Consider the following 12,845-nt stretch of genomic DNA (forward strand, 5'->3'; position numbering starts at 1 on the left):
TATTCGAAAACAATTGTGTGTTTCCTTCAACTCAAAAGAGAAAAGTCTTCTGTATCCTCCACTAAAACACAGCCAGTACATCGGCTGGCTTCACAGATTTAGCGGTGTCAACAAAAATATCATTGATAATGCACAGATTCACAGTGATTTTTCGGTCTGTGGCCTCACCAGAATTCAAATGTGATAAACTGCTAATAGAAGTAAACCTAACAAGGCTGCCTACTAAGAGACCAGTTAGCAGCTAATAAGCTTAAAGTCACCAGCTATTCACGTTTATAACAGTAAGACAAGCTGTACTGGTGAAACAAAAAAACATGTTAAATGGATTCAAAGCTACACTTTAGCATGGAGATGACATGTTGTCGGTTTCTACCTGCCTCAGCGCTATCTGTTTTAGGTGTGTTTGTGGTTGTGTGCCTTATCAAGCAGCTCCCTACAGTATCAGCAACTCAATTTTAATATGACTGTGAAGCTTTGCACCACGACCCAGAAGGATAAGCAGTTTAGATGATGCATGTATGTATAGCTTTGCTCACTATACAATCTGCTCACCTATAAGACTGGTGGAGATTTTTATCCACAGTTTTCCCCACTGACTTTAGCTACTCTTGTGCACAAAACCTCTCCTGGTGCCTGTTTACCCTGGACTATCATCAGTACAGCTCAACTACTCTGTGATCCAGAGAACGCCAGCTTGCAGGAGAAAAGCCGTCGAATACCAAAACCTGCGGACTCTAGAACACGTAAAAGCATCGCGTAAATCTGTCTCAACTGTGAGAATGGCCTTGGCTAATGTTAGGTCAGTATCAAATAAGTCCATAACTTTAAATGACTTTTTTTACATCTCAAGAGCTGGACTTTTTATTTTTAGTTGAAACGTGGCTGCAAGCTGATGATCTGAGTCTGTTCTCAGATCTGTGGACCACCAGACGAGGTGGAGGGGTTGCAGTCTTTTATCCACTAAAATATGTAATTTAATCCATTTGTATTCTATTTTTTCACAACTCCTTCTCATTTTAGAAAATTGCGTAGAGTTCAGTACAACACTGAAAAAATCCAACCGAATCAAAGTAACACTATAAAGTACACTGTTTAAAAAAATGGAAAATATACAGAAGAAAATACCGTACATTTTCTGTAAAATTAACTGAAAATTCCATAACTTCTTTAATGGAACATTCTGTTAAATTACAGTACATATTCTGTGTATATACAGGACAATTCCTTCACTTCATATACAAAACATTCCATACCATTTTATCCATCAAAAATCATGTATGTTTCCTTTACTAGAATGCAACTAATACATTGACTGACTGATAATATCAGCCATTATTGACAACCCACAGATTTTGTGGTATCAACAAAAATATAGTGATTTTTTGGGCTGTGGCCTCAACAGGATTCAAACATGTGATACTTTGCCAATAGAGGAAAACCTTACAAGACTGCCTACTGAGAGACCAGTTAGCAACTGCTAAGCTTAAAGTCACAATGTAACACGGCAGACTGACGCAGACGCTCACGGGTAAAAGTAGAATGAGAGGCTTGACTGATGAAAACGCCATCCAAAGTCGAAGTGAACATGATCAGTACTCTGGAGAGTTAGAGCACTGATTGGAGCGTGAGAGTGAAGTAGGAGTCACGTGATCCCCCAGGGGGTACTGGGAGATGGAGTCCAAAGAGACCTCAGAGCCGAAAGGAGTCGTGACACACAAGGCGTTTACTTTTATAACAGCAAGACATGCTATACTGGTAAATTTGAACATAAAACACCATCATGGTGAAGAAAATAAAAACATGTTAAATGTATTCAAACCTACACTTTAACATGGAGATAATATGTTGCAACAGAAAAACATTTTCTGTGAAGAGATCTGATAAGAAAATGAGAAGTAATTACCTCAAAGTACCTCAAAGAATTCTGGGTAACCATGCCCTCAGTGCTAAAATAAAAGCCGATTACACGAAATGCAATCTCTATCATTACAAATGAAAAAAAAACAGATTCATTACAGTTAAATGTTTATTTATTTTCTCATTTTGCCCCTGCATATATATATATATATATATAAATTTGCTGATGTATCTTGCTGTTTGTCACACACCTGAATTGCTTTCATGTATAGTTTATGGACAAAACAAACACTTCTGAAGCCTCCCTCTGCTTCTCTTTTTGAAAATTTCCCAGGGCAAGAGGAGTTCGAGATCAATATGAATCAATAGGATCAGTATCACGGGGTAAGATACAAATTTTTTTTTTCAGCAACCCACAGAGAGTGTCCTTTAATTAGAACCTTAAAAACAGAATGCAATGATGGGCAAATCAATTCAACTTTATATTTACTTGAAAATAGTACAATGACAACATATCAAATGTTGAAACTGAGAAATGTCCCATTTTGAGTTTGATACAATTCCAGTTCCTTTACCAGTTGTAAAAGACTGATAAAGCTGTGCAATGCTAAAAAAAACACACCTGGCAGAAGTATTCCACAACTAATTAGGTTAATTAGCAACAGGACAGTGATATAGTAAAGATGAGGAAGAGTCTGTCACTCTGAAGGACTGTGCAGATAAATAGTGCAACAATTCAAGAACAATTCAAGAACCCCCCCCATAAGTTATTTAAGTTATTTCTCTTTTTATTTGTGCAGGAGTTGAATACCAAACTCTTGGAGGGTAAGTTTAAAATGCATACTTTTGTATACATTGTATAGAGCATTATATTTGTTTCAGTCCAACACTGAAAACATCCAAACAAATCAAAATAAAACAGCCTATAAACTACACTGTAAAAAATGCGTAAAAAATGAAAGATATATTGAAGAAAATGCTGGTACATTTTCTATAAAATTATCAATCCTGTCACTCCTTTAACAGAAAAAATCTGTTAAATTACAGTACATATTCTGTGTCAATACAGGACAATTTCTTCACCTCATATTCAGAACTTTCCATACTTTCACTGTTTTATTCGAAAACAATTGTGTGTTTCCTTCAACTCAAAAGAGAAAAGTCTTCTGTATCCTCCACTAAAACACAGCCAGTACATCGGCTGGCTTCACAGATTTAGCGGTGTCAACAAAAATATCATTGATAATGCACAGATTCATAGTGATTTTTCGGTCTGTGGCCTCACCAGAATTCAAATGTGATAAACTGCTAATAGAAGTAAACCTAACAAGGCTGCCTACTAAGAGACCAGTTAGCAGCTAATAAGCTTAAAGTCACCAGCTATTCACTTTTATAACAGTAAGACAAGCTGTACTGGTGAAACAAAAAAACATGTTAAATGGATTCAAAATCGAAGTGAACATGATCAGTACTCTGGAGAGTTAGAGCACTGATTGGAGCGCGAGAGTGAGGCAGGAGTCACATGATCCCCCAGGGGGTACTGGGAGATGGAGTCCAAAGAGACCTCAGAGCCGAAAGGAGTCGTGACACACAAGGTGTTTACTTTTATAACAGCAAGACATGCTATACTGGTAAATTGGAACATAAAACACCATCATGGTGAAGAAAATAAAAACATGTTAAATGTATTCAAACCTACACTTTAACATGGAGATAATATGTTGCAACAGAAAAACATTTTCTGTGAAGAGATCTGATAAGAAAATGAGAAGTAATTACCTCAAAGTACCTCAAAGAATTCTGGGTAACCATGCCCTCAGTGCTAAAATAAAAGCCGATTACATGAAATGCTATCATTACAATCTCTATCAAGTATCTCTATAAGTAATCTCTATCATTACAAATGAAAAAAAATTACTATAATTATACTATAATTCATTACAGTTAAATGTTTATTTATTTTCTCATTTTGCCCCTGCATATATATATATATGTATATATATATATATATATATATATATATATATATATATATATAAATTTGCCAATGTATCTTGCTGTTTGTCACACACCTGAATTGCTTTCATATATAGTTTATGGACAAAACAAACACTTCTGAAGCCTCCCTCTGCTTCTCTTTTTGAAAATTTCCCAGGGCAAGAGGAGTTCGAGATCAATATGAACCAAAAGGATCAGTATCGCGGGGTAAGATACAATTTTTTTTTCAGCAACCCACAGAGAGTGTCCTTTAATTAGAACCTCATTTCCAAAAAAAGTTAGGTTGCTGTGCAAATTGAAAATAAAAACAGAATGCAATGATGGGCAAATCAATTCAACTTTATATTTACTTGAAAATAGTACAATGACAACATATCAAATGTTGAAACTGAGAAATGTCCCATTTTGAGTTTGATACAATTCCAGTTCCTTTACCAGTTGTAAAAGACTGATAAAGCTGTGCAATGCTAAAAAAACACACCTGGCAGAAGTATTCCACAACTAATTAGGTTAATTAGCAACAGGACAGTGATATAGTAAAGATGGGGAAGAGTCTGTCACTCTGAAAGACTGTGCAGACAAATAGTGCAACAATTCAAGAACATGTTTCTCAATGTAAAATAGCACTGCATGGTCTCAGAAACACTTCCGAAAACCACTGTCTGTGAAAACAGTTCATCGCTGCATCCACAAATAAGTTAAAGCTCTACAACGCAAACATGAAACCATATATAAACAGGATCCAGAAACGCCACCGCCTTCTCTGGGCCCAAGTTCATTTAAGATGGAATGAGGCGAAGTGGAAAAGTGTCCTGTGATCTGACAAATCAAAATTTGAAATTCCTTTGGAAATCATGGATGCCAAGGAGAGGGACCATCCAGCTTGTTATCAGTGCACAGTTCAAAAGTCAGTATTCATGATGGTATAGGGGGGCATTAGTGCACATGGCATGGGTGACGTGCACATCTGTGAAGGCACCATTAATGCTGAATGATATTTACATGTTTTGGCAACATATGCTGCCATCCAGATGACGTCTTTTTCAGGGAAGGCCTCGATTATTTCAGCAAGACAATGTCAAACCACATTCTCCATGTATTACAGCAGCATTGCTCCGTATTAAAAGAGTGCTAAACTGACCTGCCTGCAGTCCAGACCTGTCACCACTGAAAACATTTGGCGCATTATGATTTGAAAAATACGACAAAGGAGACCCCAAACTGATGAGCAGCTGAAATTCTGTATCAAGAAAAATTGTGAAACTTTCATTACCAACCTACAGCAGTGTCTCCTCAGTTCCGAAATGCTTACAGAGTGTTGTTAAAAGAAGAGGTGATGCCACACAGTGGTAAACATGCCTCTGAAATGTGCTGCGAGCATCAAATTCAAAGTGGGTATTTATTTTTCAAAAGACAAAATTTCTTAGTTTCAACATTTTATATGTTGTCTTTGAACAAAAACAGAGACTTCACAAACAGGGAAGCCAAAGTGAGGATATAAATGGGAGAATACATCAGTCCTAGGAATGAGTTACAAGTGTGCAGAGTGCTGGAATGAGCTATTCCAAATTGGGCAAAGGGGGAAGACATTGTGACACTCATTTTACACTCAGTATGCAACTTTAATGAATGAGTCAGTATGATTATGGACTCCTGTGCTGTGCAATTCATTCAGGTTTTTTTCCGGAAGCTGATTGTGCTCATTAATTTATAGGCCACTGGTCAAAAAAGTTTAGTGGCTACTAACTGGCTACTTCTTTTGGCTAATCAGGGAATGTTTATGATACAACAGCAGGTCACATGATGGCTGTAAGTCATACATGCGCGTCACCACTATAAGATGTATTTTTTTTTCCAAAGGTACATTCACAGAAACACTAGCTCACTGCTAAAAAACCTGAATGCTTGACCGAAGTAATGGAGGATATTTGGATGGTTGCTAAGCAGTGATTAGAGAGGGAAATAAAACAGGCGTTCAGGAAAGCATGGAGAGCGTCCAGATTTTCATCGGCCATAGCAACAATCGGATGTGACAAATTTGAGATTAGTTCTTTTTAGTTTTTTGTGCTGATAGTAAAGTTCCCACTGTGAAAACAGCTGTTAGATTTTCTCAGAATTGCCAGCTGGGGCCCCCTAGTGAATCAAGCCCCACCAAACCCTTGGGACAATCCAAGCTTGCTCTTCTGTCTCTGTAGTAAAACAAAGTATTCATGTGTAAATCATTGCTACCACATCAAAACTCTTAATGAGGAATTCCACTGATTTTTTTTTTTTATTTCTGGCTAATTCAGTTGTTAAGATGTAAAGACGGGCATGCAGGGTGGTTTGGTACAAAAAGCCTTATTGTAGACAAATTTACCGATTTGGATTTCTTTACAGTGGTGGTGTTAGAAATGAGGGGTTGCGTATGTCGCTTTGACATGATGATATTATGTTCAGAACCAATCTAAACCTGCTGTCATGGAAAGGCAATGGCAGCTTGTGCTGAGCTTTTCCATAGAAAAATGTTCAGTATAGGAGAGAACAATGTTGAACTGAATGAAACTGAATACTTTTTGATACTATCTGTTTATTCTTTAATATTTCCTTGCAAAAAACAAATATGCAGCTTTTTTAACAAGAGTTTCTGGCTAAACGAAACAACAGCAGCATAATGAATGTTTTAGCAGCATCTCACTGAGCTGGAGCTGAGGATGTTAGCTTCATGTTTGGAGCTAAACCAGGGTGATGTAAGTAAAATCACAGCATATAGCATTTAGCATTTTAGCTTTATTAACCAAAAAAGTCATATTTTTGTTTTTTGGGGCTTTCTATGTAGTTTCCATTGGTTTCCCTATCACTTACACCTGCTCAGGGGGAGGTGTAAACACTATAACTACTAAGCTCAGTATTAAAACTAGTTTGTGTGGTGTGACCCCTTTTTGATTAAGTAATGCATAAACCTGAACTAAATAAACACTAACTTTACAACTACAGGTGGTGTAATATGACTGATTTTTACACAGTACTGCATATGATTTTGTAATTAATATAAATACTTTTGAACATACTTTTGCATCAGTCCCACCAGCCCAGAAGGACCCCTACTTGGAGCTGCTCTCTCTCCAGAAAGCTGCAGGGTTCTGGAATTTGGAGACTCGACTTCTTGATCTCTTTGGCAAGGCAGAGAAGAATCTGGACAAGCAGATGCCGGCCCAGGTTTGTCATGCTGAGTTATGTTAATGTAGCTTTTATATATTTTGTATTCAGACAGTCTTACTCTAAAATGAATTACATTTTTTATCAATCTCAAAAAAACGGAAAAACGAACAGGTTTCAGTTTTTAAGTTTATTCAAATTTATTAAAAAATTAAAACAAAATATATTTGCACAAGTATTCAGACCCTTTAATCAGTGTTTTCTCTAAGCACCCTCCAAGTATTCTTGAATAATGATAATACACTGGATTTGGGGATCTTCTACTATTTCTTTCTGCAGAACCTCTCAAGCTCTATCAGGTTGAATGGGGATACTGTAGTTCTGTTGTAGTTTTCAGGTCTTTCCTGAAAGCTCTGAGCTCTAGCTGGGCCACTTAATGACAGACCAGAACCACTATTGTGTTGCCTTAGCTGTGTATTTGAGATCATTCATGTGCTGGAAGGTGAACTTTAAAACCAACCTGAGTATTCCTTAGCAGTTTTTTCCTTAGAGTTTTCTCTCTAAGGTACTGTCTGCTGTCATCTGTGATTTTTTCCTCCATTCTGACAAACTTCTCTGTCTCTGTTGCTGAAAAAATGGCCCCTTAACATGATGCTGCCACCACCATGCTTCACTGTAGTAGAAACTTGCTTATAAATTCACCGTAAAAAAATGGTACAAAGACAACATATCAGATGTTGAAACTGAGAAATTTTATTCTTTTTTAGACAAATTTATGTTCATTTTGAATTTGATGCCAACAACACATTCCAAAAAAGTTGGGACGGGGGCAACAAAAGGCTGGTAAAGTTGTGTAATGCTAAAAAAAACACCTGGTGGTTGATTGGCAACAGGTCAGTAACACGATTGGGTATAAAAGAGCATCTCAGAGAGGCTGAGTCTTTCAGAAGTAAAGATGAGGAGGGGTTCACCACTCTGTGAAAGACTGCGTGAGCAAATAGTGCAACAATTCAAGAATAACATGTTCTCAACATAAAATAGCAAAGAACTGTTGCTTTTCATCATCTACAGTACATAATATCATTAAAAGATTCAGAGAATCTGGAGAAATCTCTGTATGTAAGGGACAAGACCAAAAACCAGTATTTGCTGGCCGTGATCTTTGGGCCCTCAGGCGGCACTGCTTTAAAAACAGACATGATTCTGTAGTGGAAATCACTGCATGGGCTCAGAAACACTTCTGAAAACCAGTGTCTATGAACACAGTTTGTCTCTGCATCCACAAATGCAAGTTAAAACTCTAAAACACAAAAAAGAAACCATATTTAAAATGGACCCAGAAATGCTGCCACCATCTCTGGGCCCAAGTTCATTTAAAATGGACTGAGGGGAAGTGGAAAAGTGTCCTGTGGTCCGACGAATCAACATTTGAAATTCTTTATGGAAATCATGGACACTGTGTCCTCCGGACTAAAGACCACTCAGCTTGTTATCAGTGCTCAGTTCAAAAGCCAGTATTCATGATAGTCCAGAGGTGAATTAGTGCACATGGCATGGGTGACGTGCACATCTGTGAAGGCACCATTAATGCTGAATGATATATACATGTTTTGGCAACATGCTGCCATCCAGACAACGTCTTTTTCAGAGAAGGTCTTGCTTATTTGAGCAAGACAATGTCAAACCACATTCTGCACGTATTATATCAGCATTGCTCCATATTAAAAGAGTCCGGGTGTTAAACTGACCTGCCTGCAGTCCAGACCTGTCACCACTGAAAAATGTGGGGCATTATGAAATGAAAAATACAACTAAGGAGACCCCGAACTGTTGAGCAGCTGAAATCCTATATCAAACAAGAATGGGAAAACATTGCACTTCCAAAACTACAGCAGAGTCTCCTCAGTTCCCAAATGCTTACAGTGTTGTTAAAAGATTGGTGATGAAACACAGTGGTAAACAGGCCTCCGTCCCAACTTTTGAAACGTGGTGTTGGCACCAAATTCAAAATGGGCATATATTTAAAAAAAAAACAATATATTTTCTCAGTTTCAACATTCGATATGTTGTATGGTTTACATAACTTGCATATCATTGCATTCTATTTTTATTTACGTTCTGCACAGCGTCCCAACTTTTTTGAAAATGGGGTTGTATTTGCAAAATATGTAGATCCAAGGAGCTACCCGTGCAGGACCTGGGAGAGAAGGAAAGATGATGAGAGAAAGACCAATGATGAACGGGATATGGGATAATTATACAAGCAAATGTTTTAATCATGTGGAATTCTATGTATTTTTTAATGGTTGTGTGCAGGTGGACAGTGCAGTGTGGGCCACTGTTCTGGCTCTGATTTGGCTCCACGGCTTCAGGGCAGATAAACATGAAGAGTGGAAGTTCATTGCCCTGAAGGCCACATCCTGGATCCGTTCTCAGAAAGGTGACACAGAACATCACCAACAAACACAGTGTAGAATATTTCAATCATTATTCCTCTTACATTCAACATAAAACAGCAAACTAAGCAAACCTAAGGATGTTACAGGTATGTGTATTAAACCGGAGAACTCAGTGTAATGGTTGTAATTCGTGTTTTATGATGATGTGTTTCAGTGGGGAATCTGTCCAGGTGTGTCCAGGCTGGAAATGCTTTACTGGGTTGTCAGGTGAAGGAAGAGAGTCTTGGACTTTAAGCTCTTCCTGTAGTCTGACATATGGCTGTCCACCACGCTTACCTCTCCATTCCTGGACTTGTAATCACACAAAGATCCATTCTTGTTGAAACTAGTTGTTTAAAATAAACTTTATGCATGCATTTCACTTATAAGTCATGCACATCTAATTGAGCCAAAGTTTTCTGCTTTTGCTATGTTTGCTATGTCTGTATATGCTGTTCTTGTGCTGTGCAGTCAAAGTATTATTTTGCTGCTGTTGCAGGTCAATAAAGTACATCCATCTACCAAAAATTTGCTGTCTGAGCCAGCCAATATAGGCCAATAATTATAAATTTGTTGTAAATATACTTAAATGTGGAAGTAGCATTACTACACATTTTACAAGCGAAAGTGAAAATGAAACTGAAACCCCACCTCTGTGGGTCATTCAGTAAAATGTCTTGACTTGCTCCTTCTACTAAAAACTGTAGAGCTAAAATCTATAGTGCTGTAGTTGCCTGTCCAGATTATATTACTGCTTGAAAACAGAGGATAATTGACAAATAATATAAAGAGTACCGTAATGCCTCTAGTAGCACAGTAACACAGACTAGTAACACAGATGTGATATCATTCACAGTGGAAATGAGTTGATGGATGGACTCCATTGTCATTCTCAAATTCCTTGAGAATAGATTTGTGTACTTGACCCTTTAGTGTACAGCAGCCACTCTAATTCTCGAACAACTTGTCTTGAACACACCAATTATAGGCCGTTTTCAAATCTAGCATTTCTATCCAAACCATTTGTGGTTGCCCCTCAACTACAAAACTACAACAATCTTTCCAATCTAAAAGTAAGCCTTTATAATGAGGTTTACTATCTTTACCCCCAGGGTCATCAAGTAGTACACATATATATATATATATATATATATATATATATATATATATATATACACACCGATCATAACATTATGACCACCTCCTTGTTTCTACGCTCATTGTCCATTTTATCAGCTCCACTTACTATATAGGTGCACTTTGTAGTTCTACAGTTACAGACTGTAGTCCATCTGTTTCTCTGATACTTTGTTAGCCCCCTTTTACCCTGTTCTTCAGTGGTCAGGACCCCCATGGACCCTCACAGAGCAGGTACTATTTGGGTGGTGGATCATTCTCAGCACTGCAGTAACACTGACGTGGTGGTGGTGTGTTAGTGTGTGTTGCGCTGGTACGAGTGGATCAGACACAGCAGTGCTGCTGGAGTTTTTAAACACTGTGTCCACTCACTGTCCACTCTATTAGACACTCCTACCTTGTCAGTCCACCTTGTAGATGTAAAGTCAGAGACGATAGCTCATCTGCTGCTGCACAGTTTGTGTTGGTCATCCTCTAGTCCTTCATCAGTTGTCACAGTGGTTTTTGGTTGGTGGACTATTCTCAGTCCAGCAGTGACACCAAGGTGTTTAAAAACCCCAGCAGCACTGCTGTGTCTGATGCTCTACAGAATGAACAACCAATCACATGAACAACATGAAAATTCTTTTAGCTTACAGAAATGGCCTTTATAGCTTTTATAGCTTTCAGTCTGATGGCCACAGCTGCCCAGCAAAATACCCAAAATAACCACTCTATGGTTTAATTCCTGTTTTGTTATACTAGATATAAACGGCATTTGGTGAAGTTACTCACAGTGAGCCTGATGACCATGACTGCCATGTTATTTCAGCAGAGAATAATGTATTTGTGAATAAACTATGTGAAATATTGAATGTCAGTTGGCCTTGACAGAACTGTGTGGGCGGGAACGAGCCAAAATGTTTCAGTAGCTAGCAGGAGCAGGACAAATAATTTCAATTTTCTGTAGGAGTCGGCGGGAGCGGGATGAAACCTTGTGGGAGAGGGACTGAACAAACAGTCCTGCGCAGTTCTCTAATGGTCAGCAAGGTTTCTCTGGCTCCAGCACACTCTCTAAAAATGTTTTTCAGTTCTATTCAAATGGTAGGAGTCACTTTACATTAAGGTTCACAAATTTATTAATAGTTATATGCTTGTTACTCATTTACTAATTATTACATACTAATTATTTAGTAATTACTCAATATCTGTATAAGATGCTTTGCATGCACAACAAATGTTATTCCTTAACTGCTTATTAAGCATTAGTAACTGATTAAGTACTTAGTAATTAGTAATTGAGTACACCGTAAACTGTTTTTCTGTTTTTTCTTATGTACTCATTAACTGTGTACTAAATGCTGCTTATCACACTGCTAATGAACTGATAAGTGTGTTTATGCATTTAAAGAAGTAGCATAAGAACAAACAACTACTTATGAGTCAGTCCTGTTCTACTGATCTACTGATTTGTTGTTATTAATTAATTACTAATTTGTCTCCTTCCCAGTAAGGTAATCATTTCTGCTACAGACTCATGATTAAGACTTGATTAGTTACTGATATCTTTATTTTATTTATTTATTCTAAAACATTATTCTTGAATTGTTGGAATGTGTTTTTGGCATCAAATTCAAAATGGGCAAATATTTTAAAAAATAATAAAATTTCTCAGTTTCAACATTTGATTTGTTGTCTTTGTACTATTTTTAATGAAATATGGGATTTAATTGTTTTGCATATCATTGCATTTTGTTATTTATTTACTTTTTGCACAGCGTCCAAATGTTTTTGGAAATGGGGTTGTATTTATTTGTAGACTTTAGCAAATTGAAGAAATATAAAATGCGTCATCAGGTTTGCACCGGCCACATTTTATGTTGTTTTTTGTTATTTCAGTAATGTTAAATTCAGCAAATGAACATTAACTGTGCATTAAAATGTGTGTGTGTGTTATTTTCACTTAGTAAAACATGTAAACTGACCAGGGGCACCCAAACTTTTCCATATGGCTGTTTGTCAGTCTTATAAAGTGGCTAGTTAATTGAAATCCAAGGCAGGGGTTTAAGTAATTTAACCGAAGTGTATTTGAATTAATGTCCACGGTAGAAGTGTTTAACAAATACAGGGGCTTCTTTACCCATATAGGAGGGCACCCTGGCCTGACGGTGGGGCATCAAGCCCCTTTACAAGATTTTCTTTTGTGTGCTATAAAAGCTAAATTGTCTGCTGTTTCAGTTTATTTCTTCTTACTGTACATCAGCTTATGTATCGTCCTCATCCCTTACATGCTTAAAC

General features: G+C 37.4%; 1 protein-coding gene across 1 annotated transcript in view; it reads left to right on the forward strand.

The window, feature by feature from the left end:
* Nucleotides 1–10,037, forward strand: part of LOC118818133 (von Willebrand factor A domain-containing protein 5A-like) — a 29,891-nt gene extending 19,854 nt beyond the window's left edge. The window contains exons 18-21 of the mRNA XM_036585281.1: nucleotides 2,192–2,241; nucleotides 6,917–7,053; nucleotides 9,310–9,433; nucleotides 9,607–10,037. Of these exons, the coding sequence (XP_036441174.1) occupies nucleotides 2,192–2,241; nucleotides 6,917–7,053; nucleotides 9,310–9,433; nucleotides 9,607–9,686 (391 nt within the window). The 3' untranslated portion in view covers nucleotides 9,687–10,037. The remainder of the gene's footprint in view (nucleotides 1–2,191; nucleotides 2,242–6,916; nucleotides 7,054–9,309; nucleotides 9,434–9,606) is intronic.
* The last annotated feature ends 2,808 nt before the right edge of the window (nucleotides 10,038–12,845 follow it).

Source organism: Colossoma macropomum, unplaced genomic scaffold (genome assembly GCF_904425465.1).
Source record: "Colossoma macropomum unplaced genomic scaffold, Colossoma_macropomum, whole genome shotgun sequence".
In the NCBI taxonomy this organism is placed as follows: domain Eukaryota; kingdom Metazoa; phylum Chordata; class Actinopteri; order Characiformes; family Serrasalmidae; genus Colossoma; species Colossoma macropomum.